Genomic DNA, 24,654 nt, shown 5'->3' with positions numbered 1-24,654 from the left:
TAGTTTATAGCTGTATATAGCTGTAATTTATAGCTGTATATAACTGTAGTTTATAGTTTATAGCTGTATATAGCTGTAGTTTACAGTTTATAGCTGTAGTTTATAGCTGTATATAGCTGTAGTTTATAGTTTATAGCTGTATATAGCTGTAGTTTATAGTTTATAGTTGTAGTTTATAGCTGTATATAGCTGTAGTTTATAGTTTATAGCTGTATATAGCTGTAGTTTATAGTTTATAGTTGTAGTGTATAGCTGTATATAGCTGTAGTTTATAGTTTATAGCTGTATATAGCTGTAGTTTATAGTTTATAGCTGTAGTTTACAGCTGTATATAGCTGTAGTTTATAGTTTATAGTTGTATAAAGCTGTAGTTTATAGTTTATAGCTGTATATATATCTGTAGTTTATAGTTTATAGCTGTATATAGCTGTAGTTTATAGTTTACAGCTGTAGTTTACAGCTGTATATAGCTGTAGTTTATAGTTTATAGTTGTATAAAGCTGTAGTTTATAGTTTATAGCTGTATATATATATCTGTAGTTTATAGCTGTATATAGCTGTAGTTTATAGTTTATAGCTGTATATAGCTGTAGTTTTTAGCTGTAGTTTATGGTTTACAGCTGTATATAGCTGTAGTTTATAGTTTATAGCTGTATATAGCTGTAGTTTATGGTTTATAGCTGTATATAGCTGTAGTTTATGGTTTATAGCTGTATATAGCTGTAGTTTATAGTTTATAGCTGTAGTTTATAGCTGTAGTTTATAGTTTATAGCTGTATATAGCTGTAGTTCATAGCTGTATATAGCTGTAGTTTATCTCAGTCTTAAATATATTGTTCGTTCATGTTGTCTACATTTAAAGAGCAAAACAATAACAAAACCTAATGCCGTCATACTTAACGTGTGTGTAACTTCTCAAAGCCTCACATCCACATTCTAATCTACACTTTTTTTTGCCCCGAAACAGTCATACAATCAATAGTGGATTGGTCTCCGTGCCCTGATGTGAGATATGTCTCCTCTACAACAGGGTGGAATTTTACAGGATGAAGCTGTAGAGCCGTACAGACTGCGTGTCATAACCATCACACTTTGGAGGTTTCAGTGAACAGTCCGTTATGCTGTGTGGAAAAGAGGGATGCCTGCACTACTGCATTATAATACACTACGCCCTGTCTGTCTCGCTGCATCTCCGTCTGGCGCGCTTTCATCTTTCATCTTCCATTAATTACAGTGCATCTCGCCTCGCAAGACCATACTTACAATACCAAATAAAATGAAGACAAGTAGAGTGTCTTTGGTATTATTATTTCCAAATAATTGACGATAAAAGAAGATCAAAAGTTTGAGAAGAGGAGACAAAGAAAACAGGCCAGTGATCATACTGAAAAGGACTTATTTATATGTCCACAGGGTCTCTCTCTCCCTCTCTCTCTCTCTCGCTCTAAAAGCACATTAACTAATCCATATAAATGACCCCTTTCACTGTGAGCCCTGTGCATCAGAGGCTGACAGTATTCAGCAAACTGTAGGCCAATTTCACATTGAATTTGCAACGTGATTTGGAGCGTGCATGAGGAATCGTAATCCTGAAAAGCGCCTTTTCCATCCGCCCAAACGACCTCGGTAAAAAGGAGACACATAAATAGCCATCTTTCATAATAATGCAACTCTGATGTAAACTCCAAATAAGCCTGCTTGCGCCATTGTGTCGAAGTATCTGCGTGTGTGTGTGTGTGTGTGTGTGTGTGTGAAATGGATTGGATAAGGAAGGGTCATCTGTCAATAGGGTGTCGTGGAGTAATGTGGGCGGTTAGCATTTAGATGCTGACAGAGTGATCAGAAAGAGAGATAAAGAGAGATAGAGAGAGATAGAGAGAGAGAGAGAGTGAGAGAAGAAAAATGGTGGAGGGGACGAGGTGTTTGTGTGCGTGTTGGGTGTCAGGGGGAACCTTATGAAATACGAATTTGCGCTTTTACTGACGTTCGCCTATTATTCCTGGCCCCATTTCACAAAGCCAAGTGAGTGTGTGCCATTCGTATGATGTTTCGAAAAAATAAGAAGGATTTCATGGCGTAAAAGAAAGTGGGCCGGGTCAGGAAATCCTCAGCGTCTCAGTGTTTCAGGATATTTGAACAAAAGCTGCGCTCTTTCAGTGTCCTCATGATTAAGAGAATATATAGATATATATATATATATATATATATATATATATATATATATATATATACACACACACACACAGATCCTTATACTTAACACAGCTCTTCCTTCCACTTCACCCAGACAACCAGAGGTCATTATGAAACATATTTTTTTTTGTTAATCCTATATACCATCGTGTAAAGGTGATCTTTTAAATATCTGCTATTCCAAATGCAAACACAGTCAATCAACTCCAATAATGACATTTTCCACAGCCAGTTTTATTTAAATAAGAAGAAATTCAATATGTATATACCGTACCTGTGGAACATGTTTATTGTGACCGTGCAGTGTGTAAAATGATTTATGCACCTAATAAGCATTTGCACTGGCTAATTAAAGGCATCGTTAATAAAAACAAACAAACAAACAAACAAACAAAAAAAAAACGACACTTCAAATTCAAGCGTGAAAAGAGAAACAGCGCCTCCCGTCTGCGCCATTACATATTCACAATGTGTGTCCTTATGTAACACGCTCGATGAGTTATCTAAGGGCTTATTGCTGTGTAATTCTTTTGTGTGTGCAACTTATTACGAGTGGACGACCTGCGATTACCTCGGTTAATCTCACTCGGTGCGCCTTACGCTGTTGACCAGAGGAGGATCAGATCCTCTCGATGACTCACGCGTCATCGTGTTTCCCCCCCGTCACAATCATCTTCGGCTTGTTCGTAACGCTGAAATGATCCGTAACCCTCGACCTTTACCCAGTTCCCAAGAAATAAGACTTCCTACTTGCGTATGTGTGGTATATAATTTTCCACTAAAGGAGGTATTACACATGGTGTAGGAACATCTCTAGACTCACCTCTACCCTAATAAAAAATGCAACGATGTATGAATATTCAAATAGGACACACCGCATATAGCCGGCTAGTTTCTAGTAAACTAGCTTTCACTTTTCACAGCTTTTATAGATAAAGTTTGGATTTGTTTCATTGTACTTACAGCGATTTATTTTACAGTATAAAAACTGGCACCTAGAGAAGATTTTGTCCACGCGTAACATCGGCTTAGCATGCAGGATCTGTAATTAAAAGTACAGCGTTCACCTTGTGTTCTTGGCATTTTTCCTATATTTTTGCCTTACAACCTGGAATTAAAATAGATTTTTTTTTGGGGGGGGGGCGGGGTTTGTATCATTTGATTTGCACAACATGCCTACCTCTTGGAGATGCTAAATATTTTTAACGTGAAACAAACAAGAAATAAGGCAAAAAGACAGAAAACTTGAGCGTTTTAAATCCATCATTCCTTCAATTCTGACCCGTTTCCCAATCCCTGCTGATGAAAAACTTCCTCACAGCATGATGCTGCCACCACCATGCTTCACTGTGGGGATGGTGTTCTCGGGGTGATGAGAGGTGTTGGGTTTGCGCCAGACATAGCGATTTCCTTGTTGGCCAAAAAGCTCCATATTAGTACCTTCTTCCATATGTTTGGGGAGTCTCTCACATGCCTTTTGGCGAACACCAAACGTGCTTATTTTTTTCTTTCAGCAATGGCCACTCTTATGTAAAGCCCAGCTCTGTGGAGTGTACGGCTTAAAGTGGTGCTATCGACAGATACTCCAATCTCTGCTGTGGAGCTCTGCAGCTCCTTCAGGGTTATCTATTATCTATTTGTCACTTTGTTGCCTCTCTGAGTAATGCCCTCCTTGCCTGGTCCATGAGTTTTGGTGGGCAGCCCTCTCTTGATAGGTTTGCTTTGGTGCCATATTCTTTCCATTTTTTAATAATGGATTTAAAAGGATATTTTTTATAACCCAACCCTGATCTGTACTTCTCCACAACTTTGGCCCTGACCTGTTCAGACCTTGCTCAGTGGTGCTGCGGACTCTGGGGCCCTAGGTGTATATACACTGAGATCATGTGACACTTAGATAGACTTTATTGAACTAATTATGTGACTTCTGAGGGTAATTGTTTGCAACAGATCTTATTTAGGGGCTTCATAGCAAAGGGTGTGAATATATATGCACGCACCACTTTTTTTATTATTTTTTTCATTTCGCTTCACCAATTTGGACTATTTTATGTACGTCCATTATGTCCGAAATACGGAAAATGCCAAGAGAATACTTTTGCAAGGCACCGTATCATCTTCTAATCATTAACATTCCAGACCATGATGGGTTTGATTGACTCTTTCCAGATGTCTCTGGTTTAAATGAATAAAACTGGCTTTAGTGATGTGTTACAAATCCCAAGCTAATCATCATAAAAAAAAAAGCCACCCATGAGGACTGAGAGGACGAGGACATTTATTTTATTTATTTTTTAAGTACCAGCCATCCTTAAGGTCAGGGTGAAGGGCGGGTTTTAGCGCTAGAAGCTTTAAATTCTCGTAACGCTTGTCAGTAACACCCGAATTACTCTTAAACCTTTACAACACACCCAACAGCTACAAATACCGGTAGGTCTATAAAACTCCTGACATACAGTATTAAGCAGGACAAATAAACCAGACCAACACCACAGGTTTGAGCCAATGCTATCTAAGAGCAGGACAAAAGGAAGTAGAGGATAAAAATGTCGATTTTTACCTTGAGGTTGCAGTTGTGAAGGTCAGTGGAACATTTTCTCCCCTGAGACCTGAAACAGATTAGGGAAACTGTAAAAGATAGTTCTAGGGTAATGCTCTGTATTCCTAGACTATTCGATGTGTACTTGACTGGATTGTTGAAGGACGGTAATGTTGAACACTGCGCTCTTTGATCACGAGGGTCTTTGGATGGTTAACAGTTCCAGCTTTCAAAATTGGGTTCGATTTGGGTTAAAGCTAAAAACTTGAAAGGGTTCCTATGCAAAGAAGCCTAAGAACAATGGCTGCTACATCATCCGGATTTTAACCATCTAATGCATTTATTATTACTTTTACATAAACAATGTTCGTTTTTATTTCATGGATTTTTACTACTTGAATTAGTTAAAAAATAATAAATAAATAAATAAATAAATAAATAAATAACATTTTGGGGGGCAGTGTGCAATGGTGTTAAGCAACACATAGTCAAAAATAATGTATGTTAATGTATGTAAAAAAGTTATGCGATTCCAATTACTGCATTTTCCTGAGTCCGTCACCCCACCACCGCCCACCAACCCCCCCCCCCACGCACACCTAGTGAGCATGTAAAAGTTATATCTTCTAGAAAGGAATTACAGTCATAAAAAGTATACTCGCTCAAAACACATACAAACCTTAGACACATATAAACATTTCTGGGTTGAAGTATCTTTTTAATTCTTTCTCTTGAAACATCAAGGCGGAATTACAAAATGTCTAAAATTATGAATGTGAATATATATATATGTTTAAATATACTATTAGAGAAGCCGCATATCGTTTTATTTTTGCTATGTAGGCCTGTTTTAATTCACGAATGCACATACTATAGTTCCATTATCGCATGCTGTTGCCATATGTCAACAATTACGTTTTACCATTTAAGAGAAAACTCCAAACATATAACTCGTTTAAATGACAAAAAAATTGATGTTATTTATCAAACGTATCTCGGATAGTGTTTTTTTTTTTTTTTCCTTTAAGCACTTTCGGCTAAATATTGAAAAATGACTCAAATTTTGAAAGCCCTCTGATGATGACCATGTGACCATGCCATGTGATTGCGGAAAAAAAGTTCAAACAGCACTTCCAAGATATGTGACGTAATTTTTTTTTTTTTTTTTTATGTTGAAGTTAAAGCCCTCTTTTTTCCAGGAAAATAATAGTTTTGCATTACTGCCCTTCAAAAATTTGAAGATAAATGAATTGCAACACCATGCAGTATTAGTCTACAGTACATGCTGCTCATGTGAACACGCGACTTGCACTGAAAGTACGCAAAGGACACCATCTGAGACATAAGCTCCATGTCAACCTCAGGCTAAAATACATCAGCGTATCGTTTTATCCCCCCACTCCAAAGTGCTCATTAGGCTTGCAGCCCTAAAGCGTTATTTTGACCCAGGAGAAGAAAAGAAAACGATGGGATGGGATGTGTCTCATTCACTCAATCCAAATGCAGCCCTGAAGCGAAAGAAGGCATAGCGGGATATCCGCCAGATGTGTGGTCATATCCGTGTCTGCCTCTGCAGGTGAGATGGTCAGTATTCAGACTGCTGACAACACTGACAGCTACAAAGCAGTGAACCCTGAGCTGAAAAATTCATGCATGTGTGTGAGTGTGTGTCTACGGGAGAGAAGAGAGAGAGAGAGAGCAAACCATTTGTTTTCTGTCAGCATGTGTCAGACAGCAAAAAGGGAAATGAGAAAGGGCAGGGGGCATACAGAGGAAAAGAACTCTGAAAGGAAGAGGAGGGAATCATCTGTGCATTCAAAACTCTTTAGAGGAGGAAGAAAAAAAAAAATCCATCCATCACCGAAGAGCAAAAACGCCACTGTACATGTTTTAGAGTTGTCTAAAATGTGGCCTTTGATTTTGCACTAGTAGACACGTGCATAGTGAACACATCAACGGTATAAAACTTCAAATCGGATCCAGAGTTTAAGATTAGTCCTGGTCTGATCCGATATTCATTATCGCCAACAATAACAATAGCATCAAATACATACAGCATCTGACCTTTTTCGAGAGAATTTCAGCACAGCCGTCATTGCCTATAATGCGTGCAGCAGATTACGCAGTCGGCTGGGCTTTAACATTGTAATCATCAAACCACAAAAATGTGCAAATTTAGAATTAATGATAACATCTCTCTCTCTCTCTCTCTCTCTCTCAGCTGGAAATTACATCGTCAAATCCCCTAAAGCACAACGGTTCGGCTGCTAAAAGTGTAAAGACCGCATGCCATCCTTTTGCCCTCCAATAAGATCTACGTCTGAACACTCAGAACATCAAGATTAAGAAGCTTAAGGTAATAGAGTTTTGCGAGCGACAGTGTGTGTCGGCTACACGAGCAGATTGCGATTTTGGCATGTGAAAGTTTGTTCTTTAAAAACTTCCTGATTTTTTTTTTCTTCTCAGTTTGTTTTAATCTCTTCGTCTATTGTTTTCTTAAAAAAAAAAAAAAAAAAAGTTTTGATTGCTGCCAGAAATAACTCAGACTCCGCCCATCTCTTCACTTCTTTCAGATTGCAGCCTGTCCTAATCTTGGTGCTCGATTTCGAGCTACACCCCTAAGCTAACCCCTCCCCTCCCCTCGCCGTGTCACTTCTGAAAGCCGGTCTCCATGGGAACGGTTACCGAGTGCCCGGAGGAGGTGGCGGGCGGAGGGCCCTCCTTTTCTGATTGTTCTCGTTAGGGCTTGAAAATGCGAAACGGCTCCAGCCATGTTGAATTAGCGCTAATTAGGATAATTGCGTTGACACTGGCGGCTCGGGGGAAAATGGCTACCGTGAAAAAGTTGAGGGAATAAATCAGAGAAGAAGCTGAAAGCAGAGAGGGAGGGGAGCGCGCTTGAGCCGTGCACATGGTTTAAGAGGATGACTGCAGAGATGACGATGGAAGTTATACAGAAGACTAAAGACTGGAATGCGATGGTGTTCGAAATCTCAAAAGATACAACATACAGGTGCATATCAAAAAACTTGAATATCGTGGAAAAGCTCATTTTTTCCCTGTAATTTAATTCAAAGAGTGGAACTGCTGGTGATCTGCTGGTGACTTAAACATCATGGTGAAATATTTAATATGTAAGGTATACAAGCGCTAACAGCTGTACCGAATATGACAAATCGGTCTGATATCCCGCGCGTTTATTCATACCTGTACTAAAAAAAAATGCTCCCATATCAACACCAGATACCACCTCATACTATATGATGCAATTCAGGTACCCTGACTTGTACCCTGAATTGTTCAGGTACCCTGAATTGTGCATATACAAAGATATTCACCTATATATGTCTATAAAGTAGTTCCATACTGCGAGCACTGAGCACTGCGAGCACTGAGCGCTTCCTTTCCCCTCGCTCTCAACGACAACCCTCACCGATACACCTTTGCTCTCGCGGGTCAGTCGTCCTCGCGCTCTCTATTAAGGACACTGTTTAAACGCCGTACCGCCTTAAACATTCGACTCGGTACACATCAGTGACGAACATAAACACAGCTGAATAAAATGTTTCTTGGTGCCCGTGACCGACTGAGACGAAGAATTAGAATGACTTTATATCAGTATTGGCAAGTATCAAAGAGATGTGTGTAATTAGCATAACCACAGCTCTCAAATGCACACATATAAGTGTGTAAACAGAAGTATTACAAACTCTTCACATGTGAGTGTGTGTGTTTTTGAGTGTCTATGTGCTTATGTAATGTAATGTAATCAGAAGCAAAGACCTTGGAAGGTCATCGTACTGAGTGCATTAAGCTCAAGGTTCTGTATTCGCAGCTCTGCGTTTCCCAATAGCATGCCTATCACTGGCTTTCACTGCAGTCATACAGAGATACACAATATTTTCTTTCTATTCTTTTTCTTTTTCTTTCTTGAATTCAGAGCACTGTTTTCTTCTTTCTTTTTTTAAATAGCGTTCAAACGCCATGACTCGTTCGGTTGATGGTCTTTTGCAAAACATTTCTTTTGTCATTCTTTAACCATTTCGGGAATGCATGTTCGGCTAGGCCTGTCACGATAGCTACTTCTGTCGGACGATATATCGCGGCAGAAATAATTGTGATAAACGATTTTAAGACCCTTTTATGCCGCTGATATAATGATAATAGAATATCGTTGTAACTCAAGTACACCCGTTCAAACAGCAATGGACTTTTAAATCTTAGGAAAATCCAGACATTGGAACATGAATGTCAAAAAATAGGTTTTGTAATAATGTACACCGATCATCCTGTTCAAAAGTTTACACCCCCCTGGCTCTTAATCTATCGTGTTGCCTTCTTGTGCATCAGTGAACGTTCGCACCTTTTGTAATAGTCGTGGACGAGACCCTCGGTCGCCCTCAGTGTGAAAAGATGGATCTGAACATCATATAGACGCTGTTGGAAAGGAGTCAAATATGCAGAAGATGCTGGAAAAGTAAAGAATGTGCAGGACCTGGAGGGTTTTTGTGAAGAACAGTGGGCAGTTTAACTGCTCAGGACAAACAAGGGACTCGTGAAGAACTCGCACAAATCATCCAGGTAATGACACAGTATTAAGAATCAAGCGTGTGTAAACGTTTGAACGGGTTCATTTGTGTAAATTCACTTATTATTTTGTCTTGTGGACTATATGTGAACATTTGTTATGTGAAATAGCTTATTCAGGGCAGAACTAAATAAACAACAAAATGCTATTTCTATTATCCCTTTATATATATATATATATATATATATATACACACACACACACACACATACACACATATATACATACATACATGCATACATACATATATATATATATATATATATATATATATATATATATATATATATATATACACACACACACACACACATACACATATACGTATATATATATATATATATATATATATATATATATATATATATATAAATTATTAAAATTTTGTAGATTGTGCACGGGGTATGTAAATTTATGAGCACAACTGTACAGTGTGTGTATTGAGAGAAACATAGTTGTAATTTCTACCCTAGTATTCTTTTGATCGGATTGGCCCAAATACACGAGCACCAAATGTGAACACACACACACACACACACACACACACACACACACTAACTACTAAACCCCTAAACCATGACACCCTGGGTTATTACACTAAAGGAACTTTCATGTGTAATTAAAAGTGTCGCTTCAGGCTGTGTGGTGGAAATTAATTCACCTTAATTTAAAAAAAATGTGAACAATGAATTATTTTGTCTTCATACTGAAGTCATTCTCACTCTTTTACATGCATTAAAATGTACAGTTAACGTTTCTGGATTGTCACGGGCAGTGATTCACTCTAAATATTAAAATTCAGTAACTACAATGAAGCTTATATGAAAGCTAGAGTGACTAATGTACTGTACATCGAGTCCTCGGAGCTTCAGGACGAGGGGATCATTTTCATTTTCTGAGTGCAATTAACGTAATGTTTCTGCTGGCTAAGGCAATAACGCTATGCTATCTAACCAGATGTTGCTATGCTGTATAAAGTGCTGAGCGAGCTGGATTAGTTTAACCAGATGTGCTTCGGTAATGTATAGCCTGGATGAACCTGAAACTCAATAACTAGAACAGCACGGCGGTTTCTATTACCAGCCTAAGTAATTCCATTACAGCCAGGTCGATTTGAACAGGACGACCCTTACAGACTGCGTAACTTTCACCAGGATAATTACTTCTTGCACTTGCAATAACTTACCGATGGCTTCAAATCTCTATCTTTTACAGAAGCGTAATAAATCCCACGCCTCTGACAGACAACAGACTGGCTGATCTTTCTGAGAGCTGAAATGACCCAATTTACATCTGTCCATAGTTGTCCAGAGTCCCTTTATTATTTATTTATTTATTTATTTATTTATTTACTTACTTACTTAACACCATGATTTCATATTTCCTTTGAATATTAAATTATTTAAGCAGAGCCATTTGCTGGGAGCAGATTGAAAATGGGTTTGCGTATTATTTCCTCAAGAAATATGCCACCGTGCGCGTGCGCACAGAACGTTCAGTGTCCTTGTAGTACAATACCGACGTAAACAGTGGCGGCAGTATACAGTAGCACCGTGTGACACGGTGTCCACAACTGAATAAACGAACTAGTGCCGTGTCTCGAATCCCTTACTTTTATTTTACGTACTATTCTAACCCGTCATCGAGTACTAACGCTAATGCTTTTCATATCGTTGCAAGCGTATGAATTTTTAAAAACCTCTTAAACCTACTGAAAGGTCTGTTTGCTGTACCATTCTCCTTCTTCTAGATTGATCAATATTTGTATTCGTAATAAAACGTAAGGTTTTAGGGCGTTTTCGATTTGGGGCACGTGCCCATGGTGACGATCGGTTTCAGGTGAAGCGGGGCGCGTCGGTGTGTTTGACGTCGGCGCGGTATAGAGAAAAGAACCGAGGCTAGTGTTAAACTAACATCGTCAGCCTGATTTATTTTTTCCAAAGAGGTGTGGGAAAACACAATCGGCTACGCTGATCGATAACGGGAGCTCACTTCTAATATAACAGAGTGCCTTTTTGAGTTTACGGTGCGTAAAAAAAAAAAAAATTTCCAGACGCTGGCACATGATCTGCAGCTCGTTTTATCGTACGGTGCAGTTTTACCCAAAGCTCTGATGCTGACAGTGATGTATGGGCTGAATCACCCCTATTGACCAAGCCATTATAAACCATAATTCCATTTAATAAGCACTACTCATAACTGGTGAGATGAATATGAGGCCTGAGCATTCTGTCACTTTGGGAGATAATTATAGAGTCCTGAATAATAATGTGAAGCTATTTAGTTGATCGCAAATGCTCGCTCTTTGTCCCCTAGGGAGAAACGGCTAGTGCGCTGAGTGCTAGCATCTGTGCTAGGTTTAATAACTTGAGTTAAAGGCTTCTGTGTGAGTGCGTGTGTGTGTATGAAGTTTGAGAGAGCGAGAGAGAGAGAGAGAGCGATAGATAGAGAGAGAGAGAGAGAGAGCGATAGAGAGAGAGAGAGAGAGAGAGAGAGTGCTAGCCCTGGCAGCTATACCTGCTTGCCTCAGCTCTTTCGGGCGTTAGTGCTTTTAGCGTTAGCTCACAGTCAAAAGAGCAGAGCTCAGAAAGCTGCGGGACACTGACACCACAAAAAAAAAAAAAAAATGGGAAGAAGTACAAACCATTTCTCACTTTAATGAGACATGTCACTTATTTACCGAAAGAAAGCAGGGCTAGCTGAGCTGAGCACTGGGGGAACCTTTTTCCCCCAGCCCTTTCTTTCGATCAGACAACATATTACAGCTGTAATAGATTTTATGCTAATCGTTAATAATATTCACATAGACGAGTGTGTATGAGAACAGAAGCAAAAAAAAACAAAACAAAAACACAACCCAAAACTACACTTTCGAGCTAGTTTTTCCAAAAGTCCGTGCAATCCTATGTAAGAGGACGTCCAAGGACAGGAGACGAGGATGAAGGGATGGACCAGATGGACCGAGGAGAAGGTTGAGCGATTGAAACAGATGGACAGGAAGACAGGATGGATTGAGAGGAATAGAGGGGAAGATTGAGAGGAAGACAGGACAGATTAATGCTCGAGTGCGAGACGGAGGTGTCCCTGAGCATCCAAAGAGCTGCTAATGGAATCCGTCGATCCGGACGATTTAAACCCGGACTCGTCACTGTCTTTACCCAGACGGTCCTACCGTACCTCTTCATACTAATTCTATAGCATACAGCAAGCTTCGCACTGAAACATCATCACTGGTCAGTCTGTAGTACTTCAGGCAGAAAACAGTGCCTGCTAGTGTACACATGTCCACCGTACACCACTGCTAAAGGATTTTTAAAAAATAACAATAACAATAATAATAATGATAAAAAGGTGCTTTTGTAGTCTGGCGCACATAGAATTACAGCAACGCCAGCATAAGTAAACTATCAGGGGAGCTGTGAGGACGGCAGAGAAAATCATCAGAGCTTCCTTCACGACTATACAGGTCCAATACCGGTCACGCTGCATAAGCAGAGCCGATAAAATACTCAAGGACTTCACTCACGCCGCCCGTGGTCTGTTTAACCTTCTGCCATCGGGCAAAACGCTACCGCAGTGTGTGGTGCATGACTGCTCAGTCTCACGCCATCAGACCACTCGACTCCCTTTAACACTACACAAACATGTCTGTCTGTCTTGGAACTTGTTAACTCCTGAACACACACACACACAAACACACACACACACACACACGAATGTAAATCTTAAACTGCTGTTATTTTTCTGTGCAGTAATTCAATTTCAAATTACTCGAACTTTTTATATTAATATTTACTAGTGTCAGGTTTACAGGTACTATGTGTAATCGTGTATTTATTTAAATTATTAATCATTATAATGTTTTATTTAAATCTTATATATTAAATCAATTTGATATAGTACGTATTATTTCTGCACATTCGAGCTTGGAGAAACGCAGCTCGGTTGTGCTGTGCACTCCTTCTTGTATGACGTGAATGACAATAAAGTTCACTTTGGCTTTGACTGTACTGGAGTCGACTGCAGCGGAAGCCATTTTGAATTTTTTATTTTTTTTTAAAAAAGCTGATGAGGTCTGCTTTGTTTTTTTTTGTAATGCGGAACACTCGTCAGAGTTCCGTATTCCGTTCCTCTGGGCCCCAGTCAGTTCGGTGCAGTTAGATCCATTCAGCCATTTAGAGTCCACAGCGAGGGTCTCTCTCCATTTACGGTGTGCTTTAGAACTTAGCGAATTACATCGATTTAATTTTTGCGGGTGGATTCGAAAATCTCCAACGTTTTCAACTTGACATGCCGTCTTGTTTTTCAAGAAGGTAATACCGTGGGTTTTTTTTTGTTTTTTTTTTAAACGTAGAAAAGTTTAAGAAAAGGGTCAGTGAAGTGTAGCGACAAACGCTAAGCTATCTACAGCAGATCTAACACATTTCTTCGCTAAAATGTGTTAATTACGGACATCCCGTATCTAATTAACATTTCCGGTTGGAATGAGTAAAAAAACATATATATATATATCAGTTTACCCCATGACTACAGTTTAAAGTTGAAGCTTTATGTTATAGTGTATGGTGTATATGTGAGTGAGCTAAAACTAAAGACAGAACTAAAGAGATCAACACAATGACAGATAAAACTCTCTGATCACAGAAAACAGATCATTTACTCATTCAATAAGCAAAGAGACTCTAGACACCACTTTTTCTAGCAAAAAAACAGAAGAAGAAATGTCAAGAGCGAACAGGCGGTGAGCTACACAGATAGCTAAAGTTAGTTAGCAACACAGGGAAAGTCTGAAGCCTAGTAGTCGTTATTTGAAAAGACAGAGTGTGACAGAAGTTTAGGAAGGTTGAATTGATGTTAACTGAAGCCCCCAGCAGTGATCAGTTCGTCCTACATTTCAGTACGGAATATAAATAGTAAGTAACCCACAGTGACGGAGGACATTCACATGTACTACAAGTACTGCAAAAGGCAGAAGCACGCGGGCAATTTGGGCTTTTTTTTACGGGCAACCCTCACCTTAAACTAGATGCCGTATAGAAACACGGTAAATCACGGAGGTATACGCTAAAAAATTTAAATAAAATAAAACAAACCCATGCACAGTGTGTGTCGTTGCCATTTAGAACGAAGAAACAATTCATTTATATGGATGATATATACTTCATTATAGAGGTGTGCACACCGTTTATACTGTTTATACAGTTTAAAGCAGTTTAAAGAATAAATAATGACCATTATTAAATAAATAGCTACAGTTTGAAGCAGAAATAATAAATTAAAAAAACAAAAAAAACCTAGTGTACTTTATGTATTCGAATGAATTAATTTGAATAAAAACAAGTCATTTTTTTTTGCTTGTAAAATGTCTCCTCGTGTCTTTTTATTAAGAAAAAAACCACAGTATTTTGATACATTTTCGTGACGCCCCTGAAGCTCGTTATGCGCTCTGGACTCGGTCTGGGCTCGGAAAAGACATGTACCGCTGAAGCTCATAACGAAAACGCCCGATGAACGCGATCGCTATTAAAACCCTCCGAGAGTTTCAACGCGCTCGTGTACGCGTGAGTCTGCTAAATCAAACATCTTCTCTGAGAAGACTGCAACTGTTTTCTTCACGCTCTCGAGAGCCGTTCCGTTTCAAAGCGAACTCGACGTTGCGTGAGCTTCACGCTCTGGGAACCGGTATCTGAAGTCTGTGTACAATCACAACCTATTTATAGGCCTGTCGTGGTCACGCTACGTCTCGTTCCCTTCTCGGGGACGTTTTGCGAGAACGGCAAAGTATACAGACGCGCTCTTAAACTCTGGTTATGAGATTTATGCATGTCGAATCATTAACATGTAAATGTGACTCTGAGACGATGATTTCTCTCTTAGGATCGGTGCTTCTCCTGTTAACATCAGGCAACCAGTGATGAGCGTCTCCAGGGACGTTTGGAGGAATGTTAGGGTAAATATATGACAAATCGATCTAAATTTGCACATTGTATTCTTCCCTAAAGTAATATGGAAATGTAAACAATGCATATGTGATAAGACTTTGCGTTTGACGATGATGTCATCGCTCTTCTCATCAAGGTGTTTTTCAAGAGAAGTGAATCTGACTTGACAACCATGACTCCTGAACCTGACTCTGGTGTTACAAAGCCGAAGAAGAAACCGTGTCTGTCTCGCTTACGCCTGTCGAAGATTTTCCGAAAGGTAGACTGCGTTATTATTTTTACACGTTCGTTTTTCATTGGGTTCCATAGTAATACGGTGGATGAAGAAAAAAAAAAAAAAAAAACGCATCCTGTAATCTGTATCTTCTGCTCATGTTCGGAAAATCTAATGCCCTGTGACCTGCTTGAGCTTTTTGTAATAATTTCTTCTGTCCGAACAGAAACCGAGGACAGGAAGTGAACCAGATGATTCAGATGAATCTGAAAGTAAGTCCTCATACGTTCCGTAATCGATGAATAAAGAACAAAATTCCCCTTTAACTGGATACTTTCTAATAGCTTCCTTGTTTTTAGGTCTGTCCGGGAAATCACAGCGGAGGAGAGAAGTGTACCGTATACCATCACGGAGGCCTCTCCTCTTCAAAAAAATGCGTCTCTGCTTTCCTCGGCGAAAAACAACCCGTTCCAGGTTAGCTACAGTTCCATCCTTTGCTGTTATAATAACCTCCACTCTTCTGGGAAGACTTTCCAATAGATTTTACAGCATTTTATGGCTGTGTGGGGATTTAATAAATAAAACATCTTCTGTAAGACGACCATTTTACAAGATTGCGATTGTTTTTCTTCACGCTTGTGAGAACAGTGAAGTTAGACCGTCCCAGATATGAGCGCGCTCTCAAAACACCGGGTATGAGATTTATGTATTTCTAATCGTTAAAATATACATTTGACTTTGAGATGATGTTTTATCTCTTAGGAACAGTGCCTCTCCTTGCAACCAAGAAACGATGAGCGTCTTCGGTTCAGCGCAGAGTAATAATATGGTAAATAAATGACAAATCTATCTACAGTTGTATATCGTATTTGTCTCTACAGTCATTTTATATGTAATTAATGATCATAATTATAGTAAATAAACACGACCAGGTTACTGGGGAGACTTGAATACGCGGTATGTTTGTCTGCAGGTTGAAAGTGACATGGCTTCTGGTTCAGAGTCAATACCATGGAATGAAGACATGAATTCAACTTTGTCAAGTGCAAGTGAGGACTACGAGTACATGAGGAACTGCAATCTTCCTGTAATCTCCCCTTTCGCTGTGAACCACTGTGCTCATGCCATTGTACTACGAGCACAGCGGGCACGCGGCTCGAATCCTGCCGGAACGCTGATGTCAGCGGCTAAGAGAAAACAAGTGGGGCAACTGGCAGAATCCGTGCTTCAGATTTTATCCAAGATGCCCGGACTTTGTCTAGCTGATGGTGAGAACATCCCCAAGCAGCTCCACCGTGTATTCATAGACAGGATCTATGAAGAGCTGCTGTCAAAAACGGGGACGCCGTTTGACCTCGTGAAGGCCTTTAATGCTGGAGCTGAGCGGGTACATCACGCCTTCGCTCAGTCCTTTCTGAAGGCAATAGAAGATGACGATTTGGAGTCGAGCCTGTTTTGTCGACCAGACACGGACAGTCTCTGTGATGAGAGTGAAAGTGACAGGACTGATGCAGATTCTGTTGAGACGAGCACAAGCACGGCCATTTTACTGCTGCTGAAACTGCTGGCTATCGGTTCTCCACACGCGCTTCCTCCTGATGTCTCCCCTCAGGAACTGATGAACAGAGTTCTTACTTCATGCACTGAGGCTCTGAGTGGATCTGTTGGAGAACAGATTGAAGAACTCTATCAGAAGATTTTTGTTGATCTTTGTGGACAAGTTAGTGTGGGGAGATTATTCCACATGGCGTATGCTTCCGAGGACTCGGGGTTTGACGATGACGTCATCGCTCCTCCGACGCCTTTGACTCCTCAGACTGATGCCGAAGTTACAAAGTTGAAGAAGAAAACGCTGCTGTCTCGCTTCATCGCGCCAAAGAGTTTCACAAAGGTAAACCGTTTTATCCTTTTTACCCGTTCATTTTTCACTGTGTTCTATAATACCACAGAAATAGACATTCTGCAATGGTGGATGAAGAAAAAATGTATCCACCAGGTCATTGGGGTAACTTGACTATACAGTATGTTTGTCTGCAGGTTGAACGTGACATGGCTTCTGCTTCAATGATGATACAATGGAGTGAAGCTGCAGACTCCATTTCAACTTTGTCAAGTGCAAGCCAGGAAGATGAGTCAGGAAGGATCACATGCATCAGTAACCTCGATCTTCCTATAATCTCTCCTTTCGCTGTGCACCACTGTGCTCACGCCATTTTACTACGAGCACAGCGGGCATGCGGCTCGAATCCTGCCGGAACACTGATGTTAGCGGCTAAGAGCAAACAAGTGGGGCAACTGGCAGAATCCGTGCTTAAAGTTTTATCCAGGATGCCTGAACTTTGTGTGGCTGACGGTGAGGACATCCCCAAGCAGCTCCACCGTGCAGTCATAGACAGGATCTATGAAGAGCTGCTGTCAAAAACGGGGACTCCGTCTGACCTCGTGAAGGCCTTTACTGCTGGAGCTAAGTGGATACATCACGCCTTCGCTTATTCCTTTCTGAAGGCAATAGAAGATGACGATTTGGAGTCATGTCTGCTTTATCCGGAAAACTCGGACAGTCTCCGTGACGACAGGACTGATGCAGTGTCTGCTCAGAAGAGCACAAGCATGGCCATATTACTGCAACTGAACGTGCTGGCTAACGGTCCTCCACACGCGCTTCCTCCTGATGTTTCCCCTCAGGAACTGATGAACAGACTTCTAACTTTGTGCACCGAGGCTCTGAGTGGATCTGTTGGAGAACAGATTGAAGACCTCTCTCAGAAGGTTTTTCTTGATCTTTGTGGACAAGTTAACGTAGAGAAGTTATTCCACATGGCAGACGATTCTGAGGACTGGGGGTTTGACGATGACGATTTCGCTCCTCTGACCAACGAGCCTTCCAATTACTCCAGTGACTCCGAATCGATAACTATGGAACAGGAAAGCTGGGGAAGTGAGGAGAGCAGTCTCGGAGAGTAGTCTCGGAGAGTTACGTGCAGAAGAATGACGATACAGAACTGGAGGACGCCAAGGAGCTCCGGTCCAGCAAAGCGTCTCCTCGGGAGTGTGTACATACGTTGTTTACTTTGTATATTTTGAACCCTTCTTCCTTTGTGTGAAAATTTGAGTGCATTATTATTCTTCATAACAAAATTATTTTGCAATTATGTATCTGACTGTGTGTTTTCTCTAGTAAAGCCGTTCCTACACTCCTGTTCATAACGCCTTCGTCAGGAAAGAATATAAGTCTTGTAATTCCTTTCATTAAATTAAAACTCCTCTCTTATGTGATTCAACTGAAATATTAAAGTCGATCCTTTCGACTTATATTTCACTTCATAATACGCTATTATGATTCTGCTTCCACCCCGTAACTTTCCATAACTCCTCTAATATACTGTATACACATTCCATTACGCTAATGCAAACATTGCAGCTACAGCAGATAGCAAACAACAGGTCTTACTGCTATGGAAATACCACAATCAGACATAAAGCACACTGAAATCAAGGGACGTTACACCTGATTAGCAGTCACCGCCGGTCCTACTGCACTTGTGTATCATTTTTAATATCCGACTGCAAATACCGAATCCCGTTTTCAATCCTACTGACAGCGAGCAGCCGTTTAGTGCGTAATCTGGGAAGCGGCTAAAAGTAATCAAAGCAATGATTGAATAATTATCTCAAGTGCAATTAATTAAACATGCCAATGAACTCATCTTGAACATCTGTCCTGGTTTGCGGCTCTTAATCGCTTGTGAGAATAGCGGACGCCGAACGGGCGAAGCAGATTGCGTGCAATCATCTCCGTAACTGCCATTGTTTACCAACAATAATTAATATCACGTCATGTATAACTAAGCTCCGAAGCCCTGTAATGACCGTGCGGAAATGAGCAGCTTTTGTGGGCGCTCTCAGGAGCGTGTGCGAGACAGACAGAGGTCAGACTGGCTTTCAGAACTGCCTCAGCCAGATGCTGCTGCAAGATGCGTTATATGTTGCTTTTCTTTTTATCCGTCTTCTTTTTTTTTTTTTTTTGGAAGAAATATTGCTTGGTGCTGGTGGGATGCTTGTTTACACAGACAGGCTGGCCTGAAGCATTTTATAAAAGACCCACGAGTGCAATTAGGAAGTCAGTATTAGTCACAATCGTGCTCATATGCCTTGTTCATTTGAGGTCTCTTCTTTAAGATGTGGACACACACACACACACACACACACACACACACATACACACACTTGTTATCACTTTGGAGCTCCGTCATCAACCATCTTTCCAGTTGCTAGGCGGATACATATGGTAAGCAGGGCACATAATGTATTAATAATCTGTATACCGTCCCCTCCGAAACTATTGGAACGACAAGGCCAAAATGTATGCGGTTCCCTTTAACATCACCTCCTGCTCATTTGGAAGATTTGATTCTTATCTTTGTGTGTGTGTGTGTGGGGGGGGGGGAAGGATTCCACTGAAATAAGATAATAAAAAACAAAAAACAAAAACAAAAACAAAAAGATAACCTATTAGCAAGTCTGAACTCAACAATAGCGTTTAAATGAGCAAAAACAATTATTATCTTCAGCGGGGGAAAAGGATAACAAAAGAAAGAGAGACGTGAGAAGCTACACACTCGGTCCTTGCAGCAAGTTAAGCACCGCCGTGGCTGATCACCTCTTCAAGTAATTGTCCCTTTTTTCCTGTAAAATTCAGACGTGCAGGGAGGACTAATAATCGAGCTGAACTCCTGTCTCTAAAAATAAAAAAGGGCTGCAATTACATGTCTGTGTGCAGAGAAATACATAACGGGGTGTGAGGTTGCAGCGGGCTTTTAAAGGATCGCACCGGTATCGACAATTTGCACTGTTAATGTCTTTCTAATGACGACTGATATGGCACTGATGACAGGGCTTGATATGCTTTCAAACACTTTTAAGTGTCTCCTATCAGTCTACGTAAAGAGCATAATGTGAGAACATCAAGCACAACATGTCATTTTTTACATACATTACGGCTTCCTGTGCGGAGAGAACACAGTCTGGGAGATCGTGAAAAGATCTATTACAGTTCGAATAACATCCATCTGTTATCTTATCCAACCAGCTGATCTATTACTTTATATAAAATCGGTAGATATTTGTTTATTCATTTATAGACGGATTTGCTAATTTGTTATTTTATCATGTAACTCTTAAGATGTAAAAGATATGTGATTTTATTTCATTCAATTATAGTCATTTTTCTCTCACTATGTTAATTTTTTTTTTTTTTTTAAAGTTAGCATAACCTTTTTTTTTATTTTTATTTATTTATTTTTTTTTAATGGGAAGTATAGGCAGAGACATGAGTCATATACCTTGTAAGCTTTTAAAAACCGATTCGTTATTTGCTTGTGCTATACACCAAGGACATTTGGGTTCGAGATCAAAAGATTGATGAGAATTCACGATTTGAGCTTTTAGTCCCTGGTATGTACATCTAGATGTCTTAAATAACATAACACATAAAACCTTTTGTATCTTCTGTACCCAATTTTTAGGCGAGCAAAAGTATAGGAACAGATCCGTCGTGAAGTAAACTAAAACCTTACACTCTTCTCCCTGATAAAGTCCTGTGTTGAGTCGGCAGTGTGTTTTGGATCGTTGTCTTTGCCGCATGATGAAGTTCCTCCTGATTCATTTGGATGCATTTCTCTGTAAATTAGCAGACAAAATGTTCCTGTACACTTCTGAATTCATTCTGCTGCTACAATCATGAGTTACATCATCAATAAAGATTAGTGAGAAAGTTCCAGAAGCAGCCATGCAAGCCCAATCCGTGACACTACCTCCACCATGTTTCACAGAAGAGCTTGTATGTTTTGGATCGTGAGCAGATCCTTTCTTTCGCCACACTTTGGCCTTTCCATCACTTTGGTAGAGGTTCATCTTGGTTCCAGAACTTTTGTGGCTCATCTCTGTATGTCTTTTGTAAATTCCACTCTGGCTTTCTGGTTCTTACTCCTGATGACTGGGTTGCATCTTGTGGCATGGTATGGCGTCTTTTTTTCTGCTCTTGAAGTCTTCTTCAAACGGTGGATTGTGACACCTTCACCCCTGCCCTGTAGAAGTTGTTGACGATGTCTCTAACTGTTATTTTTGGGTTTTTCTTCACAGCTATACAATGTTTTGCACAATAACCATCTGTTGCTGACCCGTTCGTTGTCTGTTGCTCAGTACACCGGTGGTTTCTTTCTTTCTCAGAACAGTCCAAATTGTTGTACTGGCTATGTTCAGTGTTTGTGCAATATCTCTGATTGATTTCCTGTCTTTTCTCAGCTTCCAAACAGCTTGCTTTTCTCCCATAGACAGCTCTCTGATCGTCATGTTGGCTTGTCCTTTTTTAACAACAAATGCGGTCTTCACGGGCAAAACGTAGGGCTCAAACCAAGAGCAGGCGTTCAGAGCTATGTACTGTTTAAACAATCAATCAAACAAGACACACCTGGGTAACAAGAAACACCTGCCAGTCACATGTTCCAATATTTTTGCTTGCCTAGAAATTGAGTGGTCTGATACAAAACATACTATGTTCTATGTCATTTAACACGCCTACATACAAACACCAGGAAATGAAAGCTGAAACTCATTCGAAACTCAAATCTTCTCATATTCAGCTTTCGATCTCAGAACTTCTTCAATCTATAGCACAAACAATTGAATCGGCCGTGCCGTTCCAATAGTTTCAGAGGAGACTGTACTCTATTGTGTTCTTATTTTTCCTAATAACCCTGACTTCTTGTCTAACAAGAACTAATTTCAAGTACTGGCGCTTCCAATATTCTTAAGCTAATCCATGTAACCCTTGCCGCACATCCGTGTTAAGAATTCCTTAATACTTGGTTTGAAATGTGTACGCATGTAAAGTCATCACCATTGTGTTAAAGAGGGCACGTGTCCCAGACGGCCGGTTCTTTTTTCGTGTCCCGTAATTCCCCACTGTGCGGCGAAGCACGAGTTACGGACTCGCATCCCTACTGAGAGCTGCGGACCATGAAATTAGCTTAAGCGCCAATAAATTTTTTTTTTTTTTTTAAAAAGACAAGAGGAGGGAAGAGAAAAGAAGCGAGGACATCTCAATAAAGCTTGTGCGACTGATGTGCCGCTCCATTCATACCAGTCAAGTTGGAGCTATATCTACAGGAAGAAGATACACAAATACATACCGCAACACATTTACATAAGAATACATGATGAGTTTTAGAACGCAAATTTATTTATTTTGATGTAGGGACTCGTGTCCCGTTTCATTTCGCTTGAATATTCCTTTAATAATTGCCTCCGATGTAGGACACAGATTGAATAGAAGACAAGCTCGAGGGCAATCACAACACCCATTGTCTTTTTCACGAAGCATATTAATACCTTTCCGAGCGGCCTTGAGTGACGTGGAGGTAAACAAGCACCTCGGCTTCTGGAAGCTTCTTTTGTGTCTCCGGCACACGCCAGCCTTGATTGTTGGAGCGATTAGCATTTTAATAATCAGAGAACGCGGAGGGAATTAACGAGTCGCGGCCTTCTGGAGAGATGAAAGATGCGACACGTTATTACGCAATCAGCAAAAGGGCCGGTCGAGTATTATTCAAAACAGACATGAGAGTCCTTTCTTTAAATCTCTCTCTTTCCCCCCTCTCTCGTCACGTGGGCCGATCTTTCTCGTCGTCGTCGTCAAACATTTGCGTTGCACGCGTGGTGTATTGCACACGCTGCCGTGACACGTTCCACTCCCGCGGTTCAAACTGGTCGGCCGTTATTTCCTACAGAAATCCCGGGTTCGTAAAAAAAAAAAAAAAAAAAATCCTAGATGCAGATGGAACAAAAGGTGCGGGTTTGGAGCCGCGTGTCCGTTTGTCTGCTTGTGATGAATAGAGCTGATTGCCATGCTAAAAGCTGCGAGAGGACTGTGAAAGAGCTGATTAATGGACCTTGGCTCCTGAATTATGACTAATGCAAACTCGGAGCGAGAGCAGGCGCTGGGTGAGACAGGGAGAGGTGGGAAAAAAAAATGAGTGAAGGTAAGGGAATAATCGAGTGCAGCAACACATTCCAGAATTCGAGAGATTTTCATGAAACAGGAAGCAGGGGAAATAGTGGACGTATTCCTGTACCGAGAGATTCACTGTCAGAGTGTTTTAAATCAAGGCCACGTCGATTATGTTCAAGGACACACTCGGTGACTGGTCGGGGTATTGGGTGGCTCCAGAAACCACGCAACAAGACTCAATGAGTGGGCTGATCAATTATTTGTATTTCAAATCGAGGTCACGTTTTGGCTTCCTTAAATAATTCATTCAACACAGTTCGCTGTGATATCAGTTAGCTAAAATCAGCTAATTGGTTTTTTTCCCCTCTATTAACTGATGAATTAAGTCTATTAATATGCTTCAATTTTCTGTTGTGCTGTGTACCGAAAATGGGTGGGTTATTTACTACAAAACTAATTAACTAAGTAACTTTCTTACTTAACGAACTACTTCCTAATGTACCGTCCACTTGCGTTTACATTCAGCCTTTGAAAAACGTTCCGGAACGCTTACTTCGATTTCACCAATTCTTCCGCACGAACGATTCTCACGCGCATTGAGAACGAAACGGAAGAACATTTCCGTTCTATTGACCAACGGATGAAATGCAAGGAAACCCTTTTGCTCCTCGAATACGTAGGTAAGCGATTACGATTTCAATATCGGGCGAATTATTCTTGACGTTCGCGTGAGCCGTTATCGTGCTTAATAGCTGGAACGCCTGCTAGGAATCACGTCACACGTCACGTATCAGCTCATCGTTCCTACTAGTCAAGCAGTCGACTAAAAAAATCTGTTTGTTAATCTCTCTCTGTCCGTCTCTCACGGTGACACTGAAGTACATAACAGTAAATCAGCTCAGTTAGGATGACCAGAGAGTGCTGAGCAAACCAGTAAAACACACACACACACACACACAAATTAAAAAAGGTCAAAGGTTAAACACACTCTTTCAGCTCCAGGTATTGTCAGGATCATGAACTGTTGAGATGCCGGAAACCTATCCAGGAAAATATCCTGCTTTTCTATTTATTTATTTTATTTTGAGAGCGGTATCAGGTATCAGTGCATGTCTTACACACTGGTGGTAAATGCCTCTTTTTTAAAATTTTTTTTATTACTACTGCCAA

General features: G+C 40.4%; 2 protein-coding genes across 10 annotated transcripts in view; one reads left to right on the top strand and one right to left on the bottom strand.

Moving 5' to 3' along the window:
* LOC128604465 (receptor-type tyrosine-protein phosphatase delta) overlaps positions 1 to 24,654 on the bottom strand; it is a 424,718-nt gene that overhangs the window by 230,710 nt on the left and 169,354 nt on the right. For all 7 annotated transcript variants that reach the window (XM_053619599.1, XM_053619606.1, XM_053619605.1 and 4 more), the window contains one exon: positions 4,754 to 4,802. The gene's annotated coding sequence lies outside the window, so the exon portion shown is untranslated. The remainder of the gene's footprint in view (positions 1 to 4,753; positions 4,803 to 24,654) is intronic.
* LOC128604466 (uncharacterized) lies at positions 13,068 to 19,047 on the top strand. 3 transcript variants are annotated; one of them, XM_053619608.1, is made up of 8 exons: positions 13,068 to 13,530; positions 15,198 to 15,270; positions 15,399 to 15,521; positions 15,703 to 15,748; positions 15,836 to 15,950; positions 16,239 to 16,305; positions 16,450 to 17,367; positions 17,514 to 19,047. In XM_053619608.1, the coding sequence occupies exons 1-8, from the start codon at positions 13,298 to 13,300 to the stop codon at positions 18,438 to 18,440; spliced, it is 2,502 nt and encodes an 833-aa protein (XP_053475583.1). In that variant the 5' UTR covers positions 13,068 to 13,297; the 3' UTR covers positions 18,441 to 19,047. The 3 variants fall into 3 exon arrangements, with proteins under 3 accessions (XP_053475583.1, XP_053475584.1, XP_053475585.1); XM_053619609.1 differs by having other exon boundaries at positions 13,068 to 13,633; XM_053619610.1 differs by having other exon boundaries at positions 13,068 to 14,233.

Source organism: Ictalurus furcatus, chromosome 29, assembly GCF_023375685.1.
Source record: "Ictalurus furcatus strain D&B chromosome 29, Billie_1.0, whole genome shotgun sequence".
NCBI lineage: Eukaryota > Metazoa > Chordata > Actinopteri > Siluriformes > Ictaluridae > Ictalurus > Ictalurus furcatus.
The sequence above is the reverse complement of the archived record's forward strand: the minus strand, read 5'-3'. Positions and strand labels throughout refer to the sequence as shown.